The sequence below is a fragment of the Onychostoma macrolepis genome, chromosome 03, assembly GCF_012432095.1.
Source record: "Onychostoma macrolepis isolate SWU-2019 chromosome 03, ASM1243209v1, whole genome shotgun sequence".
NCBI lineage: Eukaryota > Metazoa > Chordata > Actinopteri > Cypriniformes > Cyprinidae > Onychostoma > Onychostoma macrolepis.
Window position 1 is genome coordinate 39,895,364 of NC_081157.1, and position 24,447 is coordinate 39,919,810.

The 24,447-nt window shown below is 36.2% G+C and overlaps 1 protein-coding gene across 2 annotated transcripts; it reads right to left on the bottom strand.

Moving 5' to 3' along the window:
* Positions 1-219: 219 nt before the first annotated feature.
* Positions 220-24,325, bottom strand: kcnh4a (potassium voltage-gated channel, subfamily H (eag-related), member 4a). 2 transcript variants are annotated; one of them, XM_058771582.1, is made up of 16 exons: positions 23,412-24,325; positions 17,398-17,631; positions 16,649-16,780; positions 16,419-16,543; positions 12,510-12,756; positions 11,771-11,928; positions 11,348-11,555; positions 10,614-10,808; positions 10,215-10,414; positions 7,628-7,877; positions 6,231-6,430; positions 5,067-5,105; positions 3,334-3,686; positions 3,081-3,166; positions 2,229-2,305; positions 220-2,090 (listed from the first exon to the last, which is right to left on the bottom strand). In XM_058771582.1, exons 1-16 carry the CDS (start codon positions 23,485-23,487, stop codon positions 1,215-1,217), a joined length of 3,456 nt encoding a protein of 1,151 aa, XP_058627565.1. In that variant the 5' UTR covers positions 23,488-24,325; the 3' UTR covers positions 220-1,214. The 2 variants fall into 2 exon arrangements, with proteins under 2 accessions (XP_058627565.1, XP_058627564.1); XM_058771581.1 differs by having other exon boundaries at positions 12,510-12,771.
* Positions 24,326-24,447: the final 122 nt, after the last annotated feature.

Sequence of the window (24,447 nt, forward strand, 5' to 3'; positions counted from 1 at the left end):
ACATTTATTCACAGCCTGTTTTGCTTATATGTATCTCTTTTTTTATGAGAATCAGCCTGAGAAGTACTGTAGAACTAAAATATTGCCGTTATCGACCACAAAGCTGCCTAATTAAGTGCCAATATAACGTTTTTGTTTTTTAATTTAAGTATGGACAGCCTGGTTTTGTATGTAATGGGCCAATCAAATCTACTCCATTAAATGAGCAATGGCTGGCAAACAGATTCGTGGTTTATTTTCTGAAGAGGGTATTTTCAACAGGCAAATGCCTTTTTTACAAGCCCAAGTCATTTAATTTAGTCAGGCGCAGTCAAGAGATAAGGAAATGGAAGATTTATTTAACAGTACAGGTATGAAATAGGCCCAGAAAAGATATGAAGAATCAAGTTTTTTCAATATTCTTTCCAACAATGAAAAATGAAAAGAGGCTCAGCAACAAAAATAAATTTATATTGTTCTGCACATGCTTTAATAAATAGTTTTTTTATATAAAGAAATAGTTCACTTACAAAATGAAAGTTCTGCCAGTTTTGCTTTCATAATTTACACAAAAGATGTTAAAGAATGTTAGTAACCCCACAGTTTTGGTAACCACCGACTTCCATTGTATAGGCAAAAAAAAAAGACATTTCTCTAAATATCGTCTTATGATCCACAGAAGAAAGAACAAATGAGTACATGATGACAGAATTTAGATTTTTGTGTGAACCATCCCTTTAACACACTTGAAAATGTCAGGGAAATAAAATGCAATTAATCTTCTGTTATAAAATCATGAAATTAAGTGTTTTAAAATGAGGTTTTGAAAAAGACGCAGTGTGATAACAGCCTGTAAATTCTGGCTCTTCGTAATCTATGACTCAGTCCTAAGGGACACCGTATTATACAAAACCTACACGGTGAAACTGCCAATGTAAAATCAAGCCATATGGAGTAAAATAATTCCAACCAGTGGAAACAGATTTAACCTAAATACAATTAAGCGTGACTCACAGACCTTTAAGTCCTACTCGAATCGAAAAAGAGGCGATTTTGAAACAATAGGCACGGTTTTGCACATTATCGTGCATATCTAGCATAACCCACATACATGGCTCCCACAATGCATTGCATTTGGTTAAAATGGGGGCATTATCCATGCAGCAGACAAAGAGTATGTTAGAATACTCTTAATATGTCCATCACTCCTGCTCAGCGATGGCTCAGTCATTGTGTCACTCCTCAGCAGGTCCTGGTTTCCCCTGTTTCTCTCCATTGGATGATACGATGGGCTCAAGTGTGTGAACAGGACTCGATCCCACCAGGTCATTCTGTCTCGGACCTGTGGGGAAATGCAGCAAGCTGGAACTACAAATCCCAGAATGCAAAAGTGAACTGACTGCTGTAAGAGGCTCTGATGGGCCGGTCGGTGTAACTGATAAATGGATGGGTATGGGCGCCCTGGTGTGCAGGTCAGAGGTCATTTGTACGTTTAAAGATGGATGCGACTGACTCTGGATGTTATGGGTGCACAGAGACAATGTGTTACTGGGACCCCCACTCCTAACCTGAGGAGCCAAACCACTGGACGGAAATGCCGCCAAGCCTAAAAGTGACCCGCCATTGCGAGGAACATGGTGTCCTAGATAAGGAGAGTTGGGTGTGGTTTTTGAAGCTTGATATGAGTTTGGCTGACTCTCTACACCCAAGGTGGCAACTCTTTCCTGGTCAGGGCAGCATGGAAAATAGGTTGAGTGAGGACTGGGTGCTTGATGGAGGAGCTCTATGTCTCCTTCCTGCCCCAAGACAGAGCCTCTTTCCTGGGCATGGCTCCTGCTGCAAATACACGTGTGCCTGGATCCTAAAGAATCTCTCTGAGACGACTCTGGCTGCAGGCAAGGGCCGGAAGACATGTTAAAAGCCAGCCTGGATGGCCAGTCGGTGGTCGAGGAGGCCACGTTGGTACAGTTGGATGATGTATGACAATTGAAAGAGCTGAAGGGAGTGAAAGAGGAAGCAAAGTGAGGTGGGGTCACGTGCGTATGCAGGAATTGCATCATTTCGTGGAGCTCCTTGGTCAGTGAGGACACTTCCTGGTTCAGGTGGTTCATCTGAAACAGAATCAAACACCAAATGTTGATGTCAGGACAAATAACGATGATGAATGTCATAAACACCATTTAATATTAAGAAAAACTATTATTTAAAACTGTTATTTCTTTTGATTAACAGTAGGTTTTTCCTGATACCTCTGTATTGAGTTGACGGAGACTCTGTCTGACCTCCTCTGTCTCAAGGAGAAGGTTTGCACCAACCTGAAATGGGTCTAAAAAGAGCAAAAGAAGTAAGAAACAGACCATTTTTAAGCAAAATGTATCATAATATAATATATATCATTTCCAGCGGGATCTCATTTCCCTCCCCCTGAATTATTGCAACCTAAAACGACAGCAGTGGAAGTGAACCGATAACAATTATGTATTTGTGTTTGTCAGTGACAGTAGGAGTACAATTAACAGTGACCTAAATGTGCATAATGAGTGTGTTTACTGTACATGTACATCAAAACACCGATAACTGTCGAACAAGCTGCCAGAATGCCATGCAAAGGGACATTTTTGACCTTTATTCAATAATAGAACACTATTTAAAGTGTGACCATGACCTTACAGGTTGTCAGTTGCAAGGCCATTGCCTATTAATAACGTAATAGTACAGTGAAGACATGTGAACAGTGTGTTGACATATTTAGTGAAAGGGTCAGTTTGATTGGTGTGGGATTTATGGATTTTGATTGGCTGATATTACATTCTTTTTACCCTATTTGCAATTGCAAAATCCTAGAGGGACTGAAATGTTCAATTTCATTAATATAATTTAATAACAAAATATGACCGAATTATCATTATTAGTCTAAAAACCTACACAGTGTTTTATACAACAGCATTTCTACAGTAAATCAAATCTGATGAAAATCAATTTTTCTAGTTATGTCAAATTCTAAAATATGGACAGTAAGGGGTTTTGGAGTCAAAAAGGTTCAGAACCACTGATCTAAACCATAATGCACTAGTCTCATATTAAGGGAGAGTCCACCTCACCTTTGACCTCTGTGTTAGGAGATGGCTCACTGTGCTCGACATTGAAGTGAAAAGCATGCTCGTTATCCTCAATTCCATCGACAACCCTACAGGACAGACAAGAGGATATTAGTGCATCAGTAATCAATATGATCTGCTTAAAGTATTAATAATATTTGTATATGGATGTTTCCTCGTTCTAGAGGTTATGTCAAAAATAATTGTAAAAAAATTCAATAATAAAAAGTAATAATGAATTCTAGTTTCTTCTCACCGGGGGCTCAGGTCCAGCGGGCTGACACAATTCAGGGTGGGAATGAGCAGTTTGGCTGGTCTGTGGCAGGAGCTCTTGTCTATTCTTGGGGCAGGAACTGCAACTGAAGGCAGATCCTCATGGGGTGGCATCTGAGGAGAGGAGCTTTGTACTCGGGAGCTTTGAATGGGCGATCTGCAGAGACGGAGCATGTTAAGGTGCCGAAACTCCTCCCCTAACATGGTGCTCAGATTAGGCTGAGATAAAGGACCGCCCAAGCCAGAGAGCAAGGGCTTCCTGCCCAGGTCTTGTCCAGCATCCTCCTCTTGCTCTGCCTCCACAATAAACGGCAGCTTGGAATCATCAAAGCGCTCCTGGAAGTAATTGAAGGGGTAGAGAAAAGAGCCTAAATGTAGTGTAGGTGGTTGCAATGTTATTACTTCTTTATTATATTACCAGCCCAGAATATATTTGAGCCTTAAAGGCTTAAAGGTGATTGTTTTTAGTTCATTTGTAGAGCACAGGAAATGCATGAATTTTTGTGTGAAAAACTGCCTCTTGGATACTTCACTGAAGAAATATTATTCAATTATTAATAAAAAATTTAAATAAATGTTGTTTTGTTGTTGATTTTGATGTCATGTTTTATAATATGTTGTCTTGTGAATTCAAGTTTATTCCTCTATTAAAATAATTGCAAAAATCTTTTTAATAAAACAAATAAAGTTGAATATTTATGCAATGTTGTCAATAGTTTAAGCACTCTTGTGCACTATTTTTATGAACTCTATATTCATCCAAAAATATAAGATCACAGTTTCGACAAAAATATTAATAAGCCCAACTATTTTCAGCATTAATATTAATAAGAAATGTTTCTTGAGCAGCAACTCAGCATATTAGAATGATTTCTGAAGGATCATGCGACTGAAGTAATGACTGATGAAAATTCAGCTTTGACATGACAGGACAAATTTTCATTTTAAGATATATTAAAATACAAAACATTTTAAAGTGTAAAAATATTTCACAATTACTGTTTGTATTTTATTTTTGATCAAATAAATGCAGCTGGCATAAGAGACTTCACAATCATAAAAAAAAAAAAAAAGTAAGAAAAAAAATACTGCACAATATTTAGAAAGAACTATCTAACCTTAACAGATAATTGTTATAATGATGGCAAATAAGTCATGGCAACCTGACATCTAAAATGTACCCGAAGGATTTACTTAATTAAATAGTCCAACTGAACTCAAAAAAGCAATAAAATGCTTGCCATCTTTTTTTAAATTTCTATGAACCACTCGCTTTTTACAGTGTGGGGTTTCATGCTCTCTACTTTTGAAGAACGCTCAAAATTATTTATGAGTCACTGTTCTGTGCGTGTCATCGTGTTCTTCTGTGTGTGTGACTCTGTATATCCTTCCTTTGGTTTGTGCGTGTGTTAGCTGTTCTGATCATTAAGACAGCTGGCACAGCAATGAGACAGAGGGTCAGTGCCACAAACAGACTGCTAATTCACCTGATTCAGGCACATCCAGATGAGTTGCTGTCTGCCAACTCTGGTGTGGCGCACACACACGTCTGCAGTTCAGAGTGGAACTAATAATTGGGAGCTTATGTAAGGTGGCCTTTGATAAGTATGGGGCTGTGCATGTGTGCAAGCATGAGAGTGTGAATGGAAAGGTTAAAAAGAATAGAAAATAGTCAAATTTTGGACTGTAAAAGTGTGTGATAAATCTGCTCGTTACCTGTGGGAGTCGAGTTGAGCGAGAGAATCTGGCTTGGCCCTGTTGGGATAAATGAAAATCCTGAGAACCATAATGACTCAAACTCAAACAGAACACAAATGCACATGCCAATGTACAACACTTAAGAATGCAACCCGTATTTTTTTAGGTTGCCTTATTGTTGATTGTGTTATGCATTGTTGATTTATTGTTTATTTTATTTTTTATGTATTTTCACTCTGTACAGTGCTTTGAGAAGCTAAGAAGTATATGCAAGTATTATATTATATTATATTATATATATATATATATATATATATATATACACATACAAGCACATTCTAACTATGTACTAAATACTGTATCTATGTAAAATATATTGATTAGTTTTACGTTTAAAAAAAAAAAAACTACCTGTTTTACTAAAATAAATAAATGGACATGAATTGATGTTTTGAAATTTAATGAATTATATGTAAGAAGACATTCTATTTGAACTTTCTATTCATGAAAGAATCCAAACAAAATGAATCAAACATATTAAGCAGCACAACGGTTTTCAGCATTTATAATAATGTGAAAATGTTCTTGTGTAATGGTAATAGCTAAACATTCAACACTGAATGTCTGCTGAAATTTCAGCCAATGACAAGAATTAATGACATTTTAAAATACATTCAAATAGAAAACAGTTATTTTAAACAGTAATAATAATAATAATTCACAATATTAAAGTTTTTACTGTATTTTTGATCAAATAAATGCAGACTTGGTGAGCAAAAGAGACTTATTTGAAAACGTTAAAGATCTTACTGACCCCAAACCTTTGAATGGTAGTGTATGTACTGAATATGTATGTAAAAAAAATATTGAATTATTATTTTTTCAATATTTTGAAATGAATTATATGTGATTCTGTTTATTGCACCAATACGTCCCAAACCAAACATAAATAAAAGAACATGACATAATGATTCAATTTAAGATTGAATTATTGATTATAAAAGAAAGGGACAGCTGAATGCAATTTAAAAACGTCAATTGAAAAGACAATGTTTTAGTGGTCATTAAAATGTATGTCACAAAAATATAAAATATTTAATAGTCACAAAAATATTTAAAAAAACAAAAATGGAGATTGGCCAATCAGTTCCAGATGTAATTTGCACATGCAAGGCACTTTACCTCTCTGAGGTTGTAGGTGAGGTTGTGGTGTATGTCCTCATTAAAGCGGCTGCCATACTCTGGGTAGAGCTCCAGAACCTCCTGCAGCGCTCTGACGCTGATGTACTGTAGGTCACAGTAGGTCAGAGCCTTTACATCTGCGTTAGCTTTGATCACCTGATCCTTCCCAGGCAGGTCAGCGCCAATCAGGTCTCCCTTACCTGTAGACCAGACAAACATGTCATTGCACGCGAGTCAAGCTGTTGTTTGATTTAATTGCGCTAAGATAAACAGAACACGTGCAGATCCAAGCTTATCCCTTTAATTAATTATCTATCAATCTATCAGTTCGACTGCCAGATGCTTGAGTTGAGTTGCAACAGCTGCATCAACCACGACAGCTGGTACTAACATTTAATTGTTTTAAAATATTGATTTGCCGAGATCTAGCCTGCTGGATCTAAATGGACGGAATGCACTGCCTGCAGGAAATTGATTGGATTTGTGTTCTAAGATGAGACCCTTCAAAAGGATAGTTCACCCAAAAATGAAAATTACCCCATGATTTACCCTCAAGCCATCCTAGGGTTATATGTCTTTCTTCTTTCAGATGGGTACTATCAGAGTTATATTAAAAAATGTCCTGGCTCTTCCAAGCTTTATAATGGCAGTGAATGCGGGTCGAGATTTTGAAGCCCAAAAAAGAGATTACGGAAGCTAGAGATTAAGGTTTATATATAGTGCTGTGCAACGATTAATCGTGCTTAATCGCATCCAAAATAAAAGTATTTGTTTTATAATATATGTGTACTGTGATTATTTATTATGTAGGCTATATATAAAGACATATATTTTGAAAATATTTACATGTTTTTATGTATGCATTTATATCCATATAATTTATATTATATATAAATATATTTAATGTATAAACATGCATGAGTGTGTATTTATATATACATAATAAATATACACAGTACACACACACATGTTATGTACACAAAAACGTTTATTTTGGATCGCGATTAATCGTTGCCCAGAACTATTTATAAACTTTCAAATACGGATATTATTCTTGCACAAACACATCGCTTCTCTTCAGAAAGCCTTTATTAACCCCCTGGAGCCGTGTGGAGCAATTTTTATGATGGTTGGATGCACTTTTTTGGGACTTCAAAATCTCAACCACCATTGACTGCCATTATAAAGCTTGGAAGAGCCAGGACATTTTTTAATATAACTCTGATAGTACCCATCTGAAAGAAGAAAGTCATATACACCAAGGATGGCTTGAAGGTAAATCATTGGGTAATTTTCATTTTTGGGTAAGCAAGTTGGTTCACTTTGTGACTGTTTTGGTAACACCCCTAAACAGCCCCTTCTATAGAGGCATTTGTCTAAATGTCTATATAACATACCCAGAATGGCAAGAACCATGCCATCCTTGAGGACCTCCAAAGACCCTGAGCAGACGAAGTGTTGAGCATGCAGGGCATCTCCATGCCGAATGAGGTACTCTCCAGGTGCACAGAAGGAGGTCTTAATGTGCAAGGATAGTGAACGCAGGCACCCCCTACTGGCGGAGGAGAAGAGCGGCAGCTGCAGAATGTCTTTGTTGAGGTGCATGGCGATGTCCGCCCGCAGCTCGTCTGGGAAGTCATGTAAAAGCTAACGGACAGGAAGAGAGATGGACATTACCCATAATGCAATGGGGTGATGTAAAGATCATGGCTGTGCCCTTGACATAAAAAACAAACAAAGATGGCATCTAAAAGCTGTGGTCGGTGTGTAAATGTACAGTACATCTACTTTTGATGCAATTTCTAGCAAGAAATATGCATGTAATAATTCAATATCCGCGTTTCAAGTTCTCTCTGTTTTGTTGTGCGTCATTAAATTATTATGCTGACCCAGATGCCTGTCCGAAATCAGTTTTGGGAGGTACCTTTGTGCACAAACACCGCCTGCAAAGTCACTGCCTCATAGGGCAGTGAGGCAACTCAGCTAAGCTTTCAAACGCAGCCCATGTTTACAGCTGTAAACAAAGGAATGATTGAACTAGAATGCTATCATATCCGTCATAATCATTATGCGATTCTTTCACTCTAGTATAAAATGAGGTAATCCCTCTTACAGATCAGAATCTGTCTTTCAATATGATCTCAGCAAGACACAATATCAGCAGAGTACAGTAGCTGTTTGAAGGGTGTTCCTGTGAACCATTTGCAGTGTTTTTCAATCACTGCATAAATTAGTAGCATGACAGATCAGAGTGTAAATGAGCTAGGCTGGCCTTCAGTTTTTTTCTTCCCACACATACACAGTGCTGGGGAGTAACTAACTAAATGTAGCAGTGCTACTAACTAAACTTCATTTGTAGTGGTGTGACTGTAGCTGATAATGTAGCTTTTACTGCAACATGCTACTTTTGCCCTAATATTGGTTTACACACAAAGCTTTACAGCTGAAGAAATCATGAAACGTTCTTCTAAATGGTCCTCTCTCATGTTTAGCACTGGAAATGTCAGATTCATTTTTAGTCAATTCAGTCAGTTCAGATGGTTCATTTAAATCAATTCGAAAGAATGATTCCCAGATTCTTTTAAATGGATATTTTTTGTACATTTGTACCGAAATGCTACTGTTTACGATCTGCCAACTTGAAAATAAAAATCTGACTTTTTTTTGTTTTATATTAGTTTTATTTAATTTATATTAATATCTTTCTAACGATTTACTTTGATTACAAAAAAGATATGTGATCTCTTTATATACACTTCTGTTCAAAAAGTTTATGGTCAGAATGTGTTAAAGTCTCTCATGCTCACCAAGGCTGCATTTATTTGAACAAAATACAGTAATATTATTACAATTTAAAATAAAAGTTTTCTATTTTAATATATTTTAAAATGTCATTTTAATTTACTCTGTTGAAAACAGTTAATATTTTTGGTGAAACCATTTCTTCAGAATATTTTGACAAAATAGAAAATTCAACAGAACAGCATTTATTTAAAATAAATCTATTTTAACATTATAAATATCTTCACGTTTTATAAATGTCATTTTAAAGTCTTCATTTTTATGTCTTTGCTTGTAAAATAAAATAAAAAAAAAACCTTGAAGGTTTGAAACTGCCTTAAAAATAGTGTTTTAGCTACTTTTTGTTAGTGCACAATAGCTAAGGGATTTTTAAAAGAATAGCTTTAATTTTAGTATAACTACTTTAAGGCCTGGTTTCACAGACAGGGCCTAGACTAAACCAGGATTAAGCCATAGTTCAATTAGTACATTTAAGTAATTTTTATAAAAGTGCCGTAGAGAAAACATTACTGGTGTGCATCTTGAGACAAAACAAAGGCACTGATATATTTTAAGATCAGTCAGTGCAAGTTTCTTTCAGTTGAAACAGCTCAGACTTACATTTTAGTCTAGGACTAGGCTTAAGCCTTGTCTATGAAACCGGGGGTTAAAACTTTTTACAGTTTTAAAGTAGCTTCCCCAGCACTGCACCCAAGATCTTCCTGTTTTTTTTTTTTTTTTTTTTTTAATTGGATATAGGTCTTTTCATTGTGGGCAATCTAATTACCACTGCTATAACAATGACAGTATTCAGCATTAGTGAATGTCTCAGAAAGCTATAATTAGCCCATTGAAAGTAGATGTGACCCAGATCTGTGCTCGTGAATAGTTCTCCATCTGATGATACTAGTATGTTATCAAACTCTGATGGGGGCTTTTACACGCTTAGAAAAAAAAAAAACTTAATTGAGGTTCTATATATAACCCTTTATATTGCTATGCACTGAACTCCATAGAACACTTTATTCTAAAAACGCTCTATATAAAAACAAAGAACCGACCTGAGCCTCCACTCGATTAGGCCTAAATATTGAAGATAAAGCACGTGAATTAAACTGTCATGGCACTGTGTAAACATTGCAGTCATATGCTCCACAGCCCCCGCTTGAGAACCACGTCATGGCATGGTTTGTAGGGTCTCACCTCGTTGGCGTTGATGCCATTGTTGACAGACCAAGTGGTCTGGAAGTACTCCAGCATGCGCTGCTTCAGCTGCTGGGGCAGGCGATGCACACGGATAAAGTCCTTCAGATCCTTCATGCGCGTGTGGTAGAGCGAACGGCGGGAGTACATGCGCTGGATGATGGCTGTCACGTTTCCAAACACCACCGCGTGCATCAGGGCTGTGAGAAGAACACGAGAGAGTCTTGAATAATTGGCTGTCTGAGTCATCTCAGTGAACAATATGTTCTACATCTTTTATTAGATACCGAACTTTCTGAAATGAAACTTTTTTTAAATAAATGGTTACAAAAATGAGGCTCTCTTGACCTACAAACAAGCTAATTATACATTAGGCCTGAAACGAGCTGGTGAACACACCCCCGATAAGCATGGTACAGATGGAGAAGATCTTCTCAGCGTCTGTGTTGGCACAGACGTTTCCGAACCCGACGCTAGTCAGACTGCTCAATGTGAAGTAGAGCGAAGCTATGTAGGCGCTGCGCAAAGATGGGCCGCCAACTGTACCATTCGTGTAAGGAGTCTCCAGACGCTTGCCCAACTCCTGTAGCCAACCTACAGAGGACAGGAACAGTGGAAATATAAGAAAAAAACAAGGGGATTGAAACATCAGCTTCATATTGACTTAAAAATTTTGTGATCTAAAAGACAAGCTATCAGTTGGTATACCATCCAAAAGTTTATTAGTATATTAGAATGATTTCTGAAGGATCATGTGACACTGAACACTGGATTAATGATGCTGAAAATTCAGCTTTGTCATCACAGCAATAAATTACATTTTAGAATATACTCAGATAGAAAAGGGACTATTTTACCGATCTTTACCGGTCTTACGGGTTTGGAACGACATGAGGGCGAGTAATTAATGACAGAATTCTCATTTTTGGGTGAACTATCCCTTTAAACTGTCATTATATTTTACAGCATTACAGTTTTAATGTATTTTTGATCAAATAAAAGCAGTCTTAAAGAACATTAGACTCTTTTTTAATAACAAAAAAAATAAAAAATATAATACTGACCCCTGAACTTTTGAATGCAGTGTATTTAACTGGCATCTTAATACACAGAGAAACCATACAGCCACTTACCGATGTCCCAAGTCAGGGGATCATTGCTGGCGAGCTCTTTGCGTCCGATGACGTACCAAACACAGGCCAACCAGTGTGCCAGCAGGGCAAACACAGACATCAGTAGTGTCAGGACCACAGCACTGTACTGAGAATAACCATCCAGCTTCTGCAGCAAGCGCAGGAGACGCAGCAAACGCACGGTCTTCAACAAGTGCACGAGGGAAGTCTATCAAATAAATTACACATTTATGAAAATGGTGTACAATCAATAGAAAGGAAATAGTCAACCCTCAGTTAGTCATAACCAAATAAATGTTTCAATTTGTATGTATAACTTTGGTTTACCCTGCATGAAACCACTACTATAATATACAATAAATAAAGTCACAGCATAGAACAACCATATTTTATAGTACGTAAGAGATTATTATGCATTCTCACCACTGAGATGTTGAATAAATAGAGGAGGTCAAAGGGCAGAGCAGCAATGAGGTCCAGGACAAACCAGGTAGTACAGTAGTGTAAACAGATCGAGCGAGCATCATAAACCACCTGACCCGCAGGCCCCACGTAGGTGGTTCGGAAATTCAGAATGATATCTAGAGAAACAAATAACACAAAGGCAAGCAAATTTAGAAACATAATTTGTTTACAGCATTCAAAACTCGAATAATATTTCTCACCAGAGCCCTCAAACAGCGCCCTTTCAATCGAACCCAAATATTGACTGTGAATGCATGAATATTAAAAACATGCTAATTAGAGTGATGAAGCCTCGTACATGCTGGACCGAATAAATATTCATGAATCCTGTTCTATGCAGATCCTTATTCCATGGTACATTTAGTCCCATCAACCAATTATTTTACCACATCTGTGTACATGAGGTTTATTAAATTACCACTTGCTTCAGGTCACAGTGGGGCTTCTGTATTATTATTACAATTTTTTTAATGAAAAGAGATTTAGTTGTATGCTTTGTGCTAAAACTAGATCATTTCGGGAGTGTGGATTTAAAAGATGGTTGGGAACGAGGGTGTGATTGTCACATGGTTAACATGTTTGAAAGCAGCTCTAAGCTCTGCAGATGTCGGAAGTTAACGCTGTTTAAAAATGGAACAGAGGTGGAAATGAAGCACAAAAAGGGAGACAGGACACAATTTTCCACAAAATCACACACCGAGGATGAAGAGCATCTCCACAGCTATGTCGCTGACGATGGTGGTTCTGGAGGTGGAGTCACAGTCCGGGTTGTCAGGTTCGCTGTCGTCGGGGGTGGAGAAGCAGACGTTGTATGGGACAGTGACAGCCACGTAAAATGTCGCAAGGAGGATCAACCAGTCCCACAATGCTTTGCACACGCTATAATGAAGTAAAATGAAGCGGGATTTCTGCACCGATGCCACCTTGTATTCCGGGAGAGTTGGCTGTGAAAAAACATGCTGTGAAAAACATGAAAAGAAACGTTTTTTTATTTCTGTTTCAAACATTTTTTTAAATTATAAACCTTACAGGAAAAATGAGTATTTCGAAACTAGGATATAATCTTAGACGCCATTTTTACTAAGAGCCTCTTAAGTGGAAGCATTTTTTTTTTATGTGCTAGCAAATTATTTCTCAGCAGTTGATGATTTGAGTGTTGTTATCAATCATAAAAGCCGCATTCAATTTCTTCTCGGTAATTCAGCCTTTTAGCCTGTAGTATTCTGACTTTAATCTCGGCTGATCCAAATATTCTTCACAACGTCTTTTGTGTGAATGTGGGCCACGCTGTGCCTGTGTTATTGGAGTTTTTAAATTAACTGGTGACCCAGCATGCCCAAATGTGCAATGTGCACATGCTGTCACCTCATTAAAAAGAAAAAGAATAGTAGCCTAATAGAAATCGTTTCTTTCTACATTAAGCATGAACCAGTAACCTTTAAAAACATTTGGTTATGATGGACAGAAGTGGTGTAGCTACTACAGATTGACCTTTTGCTAAAGTTTTGAACTGCTAAAATTTCCAACAGGCAAAACTCTCTGAACTAGATAGTTAACTTTATCCAAGAAGTTATATCATATCAGAAAGACTAAAAAACTTAAAAGTCTGCAAAACAAATCTCTCAGAATCCCATCTTCATGGAAATTATGCATATTTCTCATAAAAAAGTAATTGGTGCCTTAAAAAACATGGTGATATCAAACACCGCTTGCCAGTTCAAGGCTGTGCTTGATGTTTTATGTTTGTGAGTGCAAAAAAAGCTAAATGTGGATTCAGTCATTTGCTCTGAAGATGCCGGAAAGGCATTTGCAACAAATCAGAAGGTTTACAGGAGCTAGCTTTTGCTATGCTTCCTGAATGCAACAGAAATAAATGTTCATTGATTCTTCACACCTGCAGCATTCAGAAAGAATATTTGAATAGCCTGAGACATTCAGAAAAGGTGAGGGTAACAGCTCATAACGACACACAGCAGGAAAATTTACCATTTGCTGTGAAATGCCAGGGCAACTCTTAATGCTAATTGTACCTCACCACAAGAGAGAATGTCCCCAGTTCCCTGACTCTGACTCAAAAGCTCTTCCTCTATTCCTCTGCTAAAGCTATAAGTTAGTGGGATAAGATGAGCCATTTTTTTTTACTTACGAGGTCCTCAAGATGAGATAAAATAGGTAGAAGTACAATGAAGTATCTAAAGTAAATTGATGAATGATCAAAATGTATCTATGACAAATGGTTCTTAAAATATGGCTTCTTATAAAAAGTGTTCCCGTGACTCAGTTTGCCCCAGATTAGGGGTAAATTGACCTGAGTCAGTGGGTAGATGTACCATCTGGGTGCAAAATGACCATCTGACTGAATCTGATTCATACCCATGTGGACATTTTTTAATAATTTACCTCTTTTACAGACTAATTTAATAATCAAATTTCCTTTTACATTTCTTTTCTTAAAGCTGGCTTAACATAAAACCAATCCAAATGAAGTTTAAATTACAATATTTAATTGCTTGCATTTCTGTTGAACACCAAAGTTGTATCCTTCCCAAAAACAGACTAAACTGTTTTTTGAGTAAGATTAAATAAAAACTGAATTAGAAGGAATAAATGTCACTAAAACTAATAAACACTTTAGTCAAACGATTCTTGGCATGGTCTCTTTTCTGCAACGTCGAACAGGCCATTAGGGACTACAGGTGGAAAGATACAGTATTCATGATAATAATGTGCCGAAAAGCATCTGGTTCTGATCAGAGAAGGATTTGGTGCACTTGTACACTATCCCTATCAAATAAACTACAAATAATATGTATATATTATGATAAACTAAACCAGTTGCATGATATCACATTAAAGATTTCATTTTACTGCCTTATGCTGGGGTAAGTTAAAATGCTGGCTCAATTTACTCCACAGCATTTGGCTCACTTTGCCACATAGCTGCCATTTAAAAAAAACAAACAAACAAAAAAAAAACAGTTTTTAATGGGTGCCTTACACTTCTCCTTTTCACAGTCTGGCAGAAATGGTGGGTCGTTCCAAAATACATGGTCACTCACATAACAGTAAAATTTTACAGTTTCCAAGATACAGGGGGTGGGTCAACTTACCCCACTCTCCCCTATTCATGGCAGTATTTCATATTGATTCAACAATCACATTTTTGAATTATTCAATAAAAGAATCGGCTTGTTTTGGGAATAGGCTACACTGGTCGTGCTGTATGTTTGCTTTTGCTTGCAGTTCACAAGGACATCTCAAATAAAGACCTTGTGTGCCTTTATTCTTTTTATTGTGTCACATTCAATACAGAGTGCAAACTTACAGAAAGAACTTATTGAAGATGCGTGAGTGAGCAGAACAAGTATGTACAGCACAATACATTCACACAGCAACTGAAATAAGCATACAGAACAAGAGGGATGTTTGGATTTCAACAATCTTTCATTCAAAGATGGTATATATTTTTGCCATGAATTATTTTTTTTTTTTTGTTACATGAGATTCAGATTTCAAATCTTTCTTTGTAATTTGAGACTTTATGTTCAATATTTTGTACAATATTAAGTCCTATAGCTAACATCTATTTACAGTCCAAACTTTTCTTGCCTACCGGAAAGACATATTTTCAAAACATATTTTGAATTGAATATTAAGGTCTAACTCTAGCTTCCTATTCTTCCATGGATATATTTGAATTTTTGTAGCTTTTATGCAAATGTGAGTCATCTCTTCATCATTTAAAGTTCAATAGATGTGATTTCTCATGCAAAGCCAGTTGTTTACATATAATTTAATAAAGGCATTTACATCAAAATGTAGGTGTTTAGTGAGTTGTAAGGATTTTGGGAAAGGTATGTTCTTTTCCAAGCATGAGGACTGATTGTCCTGTACAAAAGGGCTGTTGTCTGAAATATTTATTTATGAAAGTAACTATCGTCAGCTGGATGTAAATGTTGAATATTCTGCTAGATATCAACACAATTCCAGACATTAAATGAGTCTGACCTTCTCATTTTAACAGCTACAGTAGACTTCTGTTTCATCGTGTTAGCTGGAAGCACGAGGACGTTTACTCTTTAAAAGTGTCAACAGATTGTAAGGTCAGTCATAACAGAACATAATGCCAGAGAACATGAATCTCATCTTTACATGCTGCTCTGAAAAAATGCCTTTTCTTTATCAGTATTTTCATCCATTTTCCAGGAAAATATACTTATAACAATATTAATCTACTTGCATGAGAAGCAAAATTGTTTATGATGAAGAGTTTTTATTTCACAGAAAACATTTCTTACATTTTTCAAGTTGTAATCGTATATTAATAAACATTTTGGAAGGTTTATGCTTAAAAGTTAGAAAAACTGTTGATGACAGGGTAAGCAACATTTTTAATACATTTTGATACATTTTTTTTTTTCTAAAATTTTGCTAATCAAGCATATTTGATAGGTGCACTGCACTCAGTAATTTTTATTAACTGGATACCAGATTACTTGTAAGTGCAACATATTCAGTCAATATATCAGAATATTGATTCTGATTTACTACACTAAAAGCTCCACAAAGGTGAGTGAGAATGATTGTGGTTTTCATATCTACTTACATTTGGCAGCTTCCTTTTGCTCCTATTGGTGAACTGACAGGTCAGGTGGTACAGGACGCTGCGGCCACGCTCACGAGCTTGACTCAGATGAGTTCGACCGGACTTCCTGTTGTGAGTACCATCCTCTGACAAACACATAAACACGCATATAAAGTGTCAAAACTACAGATGTCAAAATTATAAATGAACAACTATTATTTGGATCAAACGGCTCACTGCCAGTCAGTTACCTTCTGTGGTGGAGCCGGGGTGTGATTTGCCATACGAGTCAGTGATGTTTTTGAAGGATAAGAGAAAAAGAACCACTTCTCCTTTCTCATTTTTAATAGGGACAATGTCCAGCAGACACCAGAATGTGGTACCTGGAGTCACAGAAGGCAAATTATGAAAGGTCCAGATAGGTAAAATAAAAATATACACTGCTGGTGTATATGTTTTATGTTTTTGAAAGTCGTCTCTCACCAAGGCTGCATTGATTTAATTCAAAATAGACTAAAAACAGTAATATTGTAAAATATTACTACAATTTAAAAGAACAGTTTTCAATTGTAATATATAATGTAATTTATTCTTTTTTTCCTTCAGAAATCATTCTAATATGCTGACTTGGTGCTCAATAAACATTTATTATTATTATCAAGTTGAAAAAAATGTTGGAAACTGTGATAGACTTTCATTCAGAAACAAAAAACTAATAAAAATGTTATTAAGCAAGGATGCATTGCATTGATCAAAAAATGACAGTAAAGACATTTATAATGTTACAAAAGATTTCTATTTTAAATAAATTCTGTTCTTTGGAACTTACATATTAAAATGATTTCAAACAAAATACTGTTCTTTTAAATTGTAATATTACTATTTTACTGTAATTTTTTATGGTAAACATAAGAGACTTCTTTTAAAAACATAATTATTCCAAGCTATTATATTTCTCATTTTATGAAGTTCTGCAAAATATACAATGAATGGTCTTTACCGTTCTTCCTGTAATAGCGGACCTCCGTCTGGAACTCTCTCTGTCCTTCCAGAGTTTTCTCCACCTGCTGAGTGACTCTCTCGCTTGTTTCCTGTCCGTGCAGGAACTGACATGTGCATGTCTTCTTCATTACCTCTGTACGTGCAAACCCGGTGAGCTCGCAGAACCCATCCGAACAGTACACGATGGGGTACCCACGACTCCCCTGAGCATTTCCCAGCAGGAAGTTACTGTCTGTACACACCAAAGACACACAAAAGAAAGAATTGGAAAACGGCGAAATGTAAAAATAAATAAAAAAAAGTCACCCACTTTGCAAAATAAATTCAGGATGTTCACTATTATCATATAAAGAATGTTGTATGCCATATACCATAGTACTCTCTCATTCTCGCCTACCCATTATCAAGCTAATAATAGATTTCCTGTATTATTCTGAATTCTTTAGATCACTGGTAGAAAACTAAAAGATGTGTGTACTGTTTCCATGGCAACTTTGCTATTCATTTCACCTACTGTAAGATTTGCAGGGGTGGAGATTATATAAGAATCGATTGACTGTGGGTGCTTGTGTATGAGTAAAAAGAAGTATTATGGTGGCCTCTGTTCTGGGTCCTAAACAGACTTAGATAAATATTTTGGCCCCCAAACTGGACAGCACTCTTTCCCTTAATGCTACTGCTTTCAATGAATATGTACACAAACTATTATAAAAAAACAAGTGGAAATAATAAATGCATTTGTGTAATTGTTCCCCATTAATGAACAAACACACACAAAATCATTTTTTTCCACTCAGTCGGTCATTCACATGAGCTTTGATAAATAATCTTAATGGAAAACCATTATTAAACATTGTTAACAACATGTAGGCTAATTGATCAGTATCATGTTACACTTTACACATCTACACAAAGCGTTTCATCCATCCATGCGTTCAATTGTTCCTTGCTTGTGTAAGAATCAATAGACAGCACTGGTGCAGAGAAACTATAAATAAAGCTTAAGTTAAATGCATGACCTCAACCATCAACCTCAGCACACAGAACAAGCCTAGTGTTAGTGCTGCATCTGCGCCACTGACATAATGAACAAATAAATGAACCAGAGCATGAGAATATGAAGCGATCGAGGCTCCTAAATGAGCAAATAAACTATTCGGGGGGATTGGATTTCATACACTTACTGAACTAAAATGCGTACATATGAGAAAGGCACTTGATATCTGATATGGGTTTTGCTTCATCTGTTGCTAATATTATTTCATACAATGATATTATTGATATAAAATTATTCTGCTACAGTTGACATACAAGATTGTACTTGAGATTGCCAATTTGTCTGTCCGTTTTTAATGTTTATCATTATCACAGGCTGGAATCTGTCTGTGGTATCAGATAAGCTAGAAAGAATGCTGCGCGTTATACTACTCTACATGAAAAAACTAAAATATGCTTAATATCAACCTGTAGAGCTAGACCAAGCCCAAAAAAGGCCAAAATCAGACATGAAGCCAGCATTATAAAGAACACTGCGCTCTTAAATTCTGCACAGAGACATTTCAGGCATCAGCTTGTACACAAGACTACAAAATAGTTCAGAATTTGTTGATGTAATAATCATGTTATACAGAACTAGGTGGGATAGTAAAATGTGTAAATTACACACACACACATGCACATACACTGCATACTGTACATGTAAAATGAAATTCTTTAACACGACAAATGAACTTGTTACTGTATTCACGATTTATTTTATAGAGGCTAAAATTGGTGTTCAAACCGTGTGTGTGTTTCTTCACACATGCAGTCTTTTCCCTATCAATCCATTCAAATACACGCTGTTAATGCCACAGAAGCCAACAGTTTTGACAGATTCAGCTTTCCAAGCTGAGATTATACTGTGCAACTGACAGCTATGAAAACTATCATTATGTGCTGTGGTATTAAGGCAAGATGATCTTGGTATCTGGTTGCTATGGAAATATATATTTAAAAAAAAAAAACATATGTCAGTGTGCTTATTTCTGTCACTGAGGTTACCAGGAAACTGTGTCTACAGTTTATTTTTAATAGAAACTGTGAAAACAGGTTCATATCTATGCAATCTAAGGGAAAATATACACCCGCACATAAAGAAATGGGTTTTTCAAAATACCTGCTGTGACATTTTCACTCTTATGCTCTTTCTTCCAAAATGTACAGTACACAAAAATACTTGGCAAATAGCAGGATGCGAAACTGAGAATATATGACGCTAGCTAGGCTTAAATTGCCAAGAGGAAGCTGCTAATAACTGCAAATAAAATACACACAGATACTAAAACTGAGGTAATAGCTAGCCAAGATGCTCCTGAACATACACTTCAAAAAAAGTCTCAAGGCTATGAAAAACATGACAGAATCTTTTTCTTTTTTTTTTTAATGGAAAGAAATTAATACTTTTACTCAGCAAGGATACACTCAATTTATCAAAAGTGACTGTAAAGACATTCATAAAGTTATAAATGGTTTCCATTTTAAACAGATGCTGTTCTTTTTAACTTTCTATCACGGTGTCCACACAAATTTTAAACAGCATAACTGTTTTCAAAATTGATAATAATGATAATAATAAATGTTTCTGGAGCAGCAAATCAGCATATTAGAGTGATTTATGAAGAATCATGTGACACTTCAATAGAAAAAATAGTGATTTGCTTCACAAATAAATTACATTGTAAAGGCTATATATATACAGTACATATATATATATATTTTTTTTTTTTTTTTTTTTTTTTGGTGAGCATAAGAGACTTCTTTCAAAAACATAAAAAACTTACCAACCCCCAACATTATATATTTTTAAGCAAATCATTATTTGCATCACTTTTGCCTTCATGCATACTAGCGTGATTCAAACATGCTCAAACAAGTTTTGTAGAACATCAAATTGGTTTTGATTTTTTGCCACCATGCACACCAACCATTTGCAAACTTCCACACTTGATATTTTAAAGTCTTTAAAGGGTTTTAAGTCTTTAAATCAAGTGTCACCTCACAGTATTCAGGTCGAATTGAAAGGCTTAAAACATTTATTTCTGCAAAACCAAAACATTTGGGCTACTTTATGATATAGACAATTATATGCATGATCAATACAACAGTTTTAATGAAGTACAGGCTAAAAAACACAACATGGATCGTTTAAGGCCTTGTAAAGCACCTCTCTGTTCTAATAATCCTCTTCAGATCTTTAGTCTGACGCAGCTAATTAAAAGTGATTTAAGCGATTATGAAGGAGACGGGAAAAAACAAGAGTGAGAGAAGGGTGGTGATACCGAGGCATAAAAACACTCAACGTCACGTCTCTCACTCACACATGTACATACTGATGCTGAATTTAGACAGCCAGTGTTGCTGAGGACGGGTGTGACACGATAGCAGGACGTTGTTCTGAAAAGTGAGAGAGCAAATGGTCAGCGTGACATTTCATAGTGTGAAAATCTGTCTCCAGGAATGGCAGAGGGAATGATTCATATGATTTATATGATTGGCTGTACAATGAGTTAAGGACATTGCTTTTGTTAAGAGCATCACGCAGAGACATTTTCCCCTGCGTTCCACTTGCACAAAAAGCAATGGCTAAGGAGGAGAGGGCGAGAGAAAGCAAAAGCCTTTTGCTTATTTTTAAATAATATGGTTATCAATATTTCTGCTTGTTGAGTGGATGCTGTCATTGGTTTGTAATTTTTCTTATTTTAATAGCCTCATCACACGAGTGCTGAGAAGGTGAAAGGCTACTGATGGCGAAATCTCCTGAGAGCTCATTAAGAGACTCCTTACAGTCTAAACAGGAAGTGACTGACACCAGATGCTTCAATATATCTGATATTCAGGCTGAGTGAAGATGGTGTGAGTTCTTTTTAGACCAGAACGAGATTCTTAGTGACTGCCTGTTTGAAACATACAACTGTACCCAGCATCTGTATGATAGAGTGAAAAGTCTAAAACTTTACGTAAAAAATCAAAACAAGTCACTGATTAATGGTGTATTTACACCAATAATGAAACATATATGTGGTGGGCTGAATGAACCGCAAATTCGCCACACGCGCAACGAATAAAAACACAGAACGCAGCTGAAGCAAGTGTAACATTTCAAAGTGAATCCAGTTTGAATTCATTTAGTTGTTTGTAGTGTGAACAGAAAAAAAAACTATATGAAAACCCAATCTTACAAACCCGGTTAAAACCACATTTACATGTGGTTTAAAATCTGATGCTGAATTGGTTTTTAAGTGGATTTTTCTTTGCATTGTTGTATTATTTGTGTTTGCATTATTTGCATCACAAAATTCAATCTATAGTAGTGTTCAAATTCACATGTGCACTCTCAGTACCCTGTTAAAACGTACTAATATATATACTTTAGTTACTATGTAACTTTTAGGTGTAAATAAGGTAGGTGTAAACTTTTGAAAGGGTACTGCCCCAGTGAAAGCTTTTGTACTTTTTTTTTTCTGAGAGTACACAACCAGTCATAAAGATTTCATTTGAAAAAATGAATCAGACTTGGGTGCAGTGAACAAAGCGTTGAGTAACCTAGATGACTGGATGGGATGAACAAACTCATTGACTTTGACGAATCAGACTATAACACACTAACACCACTGTGTCTGTCAGTTCAGAGCAGATAGGGTAAATTCAACACTTCAGCGCACACACTATCACACATTCAAGGTTTAGTCATGCCCACCTTCATGGCTTTAGTGCGTTTTGAGTTCTCTCGACAGACATGATGGCAGGTAGAGAGGGAGTGAGGACCACTCACACAAAATGATCCCATCATCTATTGCCCTCCATCATTTGTTCGCTCGTATTTGCACAGAACTGTAAAGCATAACTCCCACACTACTGAACACTGAGCGCCGTTCTTGCAATGAATAACACTTCAGGGTTTTTTTTCCAAGTTGTTCTGTACACACACAGACACTCAAATACAACAATTCAGCCAAGATTTATCAATACAGCAAAAAAGCACGACTCCAGAACATTACCAAGTACAATTTCTCAAGATGATGCAACACATCCCTCATCTGACCTACTGACACTAAAATAAGACATTCAGCCTTCAAGGATGGCAACATTTCTGCATGGATCTGCCTGCTGAATTCACATATATTAAGTAAACACTTACGCTCATACTGCACTTCTTATGATATAGCCATACTTTTTGTAATCACAGCATAATGAGATGCTCTTATTAGCCTAAAATGCTCACTTAATTTGTCACAAAACAAAGGACTCCCACAGAGAGTCTCTGAAGAAAGGTACAAGCAATAAACAGCATAATGGAGGAAGAATGAAGATCTTACACCACATCACATAAAATCTGCCTGAAAAAGACATTCTGTATTTGTCATTCAAGTATTCTGTTTTTTTTTTGTTTTTTTATAATTGAGGTAACATAAGATCATTATTTAAAATATGTATGTTTGAAATGCATTGCTTCAAAAAATGTCTGAAAAATATTTCATGAGCAAAAAGTCTTATTTAAAATTTGAAGCCTTAAAGTTAACAATTCTTAACTAGTTATTGAGAACTCGAAACAGTACTGTTATTGTTAACTAACAAATACAAAATGTTTTTGGTAATTGAAATAAAGTTAATAATATAAATTATAAATATATACATATAAATATAAATTGAAATATTAATAATATAATAATATAAATTCAAGTTAAAAGAAAACTTAGTAATGTCGCCCACTAACCAAATAAAAAAAAATGAAAGTAGTAACATAATTATTATTATAAAATAAACGAAAGATAGTGTTTTAAGAAACAAACATTTTATAAAAATTATAAAGCACGAATGAAACGAAACTGACAAAATAAACGCTAATTCAATATATAAATCCTATAATAGTAAGACTAGAAACTCCTTTCACATTTTATACATGAGGTCAGAAGCTGCATTAGAAAGAGTTTCAGAGTCCCCGAGGATGAAAGCTTTGACAGAATTACTCACGTGTGCCATCAAAGCGCTTGGCGATGGTGTCAAGAAAGGTGTTCTGAGGGGCCAGGAGCCCTTTCATCACTGGCATGATGTCTAATCCTCAGAGCTCCATCACATACAGAACAGAGAGCAAGAGAAAGCAGAGAGGTGAGTTGATCCTGTCTGAAGTTCAAACTGTGTTGGTGGCCGCCTTATACAAGGTGCTAATGGCTTCTTGTTAAGGACCGTATCAGTTGAGCTGAAAGCCTTCTGCAGCAGTTTCACGCCAATCTTCAGTGTCTCTGCTTTAAAGAGCATGTGGTGCAGTAATCAGACGCTACGCTAAGCTCAGGAAACTGTAGTTTGGTAGGATGCATTCTTGTCGCCCAGCAGTCTATGTCCGGATGGTTAAGTTTGTCTAATTTGTGGTGATATTGCGCTCACTTTCTACAGCCCATCAGTTTGGCACATCTGCTCTGCTCTCTCTCTTCAATGAAACAGCAGAATTTTCTGTCTTCTCCTCTCAAAATACAGGCTTCGTCTCTTTCCTTTGTTGCTTGTGTTGTGTCTCTTCAATGCCCCCCTCAGTCTCCACACAGCTTGTCCACAAGTCTCTTTTTTCTTTGAATTCCTGTTCTTTGTTGGGTTTTTTTAGGCTGTCCAAATAGGAGGTCAGATGATTCTTTGCATCCCTTCCTTCCTTTTCATCTGTTGTGTCCTGTCTGAGGCAGGTGCACAATCTCTACTGCATCTCTCTTCCACTCACTGCTATCTCTCTACTCTTCTGTCCCTCCCTCTTTCTCTCTCCCTCTCTCTTTCAAAAGGAAGAAGGACAAAGAGAAAAAAAAAAAATGGAAAAAATGGCACAAGTAAATCACAGTGAATATAGTTTCTCCAAGAACCTGAAAAACGGTAATACTAATTGGTTAAATTCAGAAACATGATATATATACACACACACACAGGTATTTTTACTATTACTCATATTTTTATTTGGAATGTTTATCAATATCTATCTATCTATCCAAATATAATTATTACATATAATTACTAAACTACAATGAATAAT

Excerpts from the sequence above, each read along its gene's own strand:
- kcnh4a (XM_058771581.1), bottom strand. The coding sequence starts at position 23,487 with ATGCCAGTGATGAAAGGGCTCCTGGCCCCTCAGAACACCTTTCTTGAC. Across the intron at positions 16,781-17,397 it reads CCGCTATTACAGGAAGAACG|GTACCACATTCTGGTGTCTG; the intron begins GTAAAGACCATT and ends CTGTGACTCCAG. Across the intron at positions 12,772-16,418 it reads GCAAAAGGAAGCTGCCAAAT|CATGTTTTTTCACAGCCAAC; the intron begins GTAAGTAGATAT and ends TGTTTTTCACAG.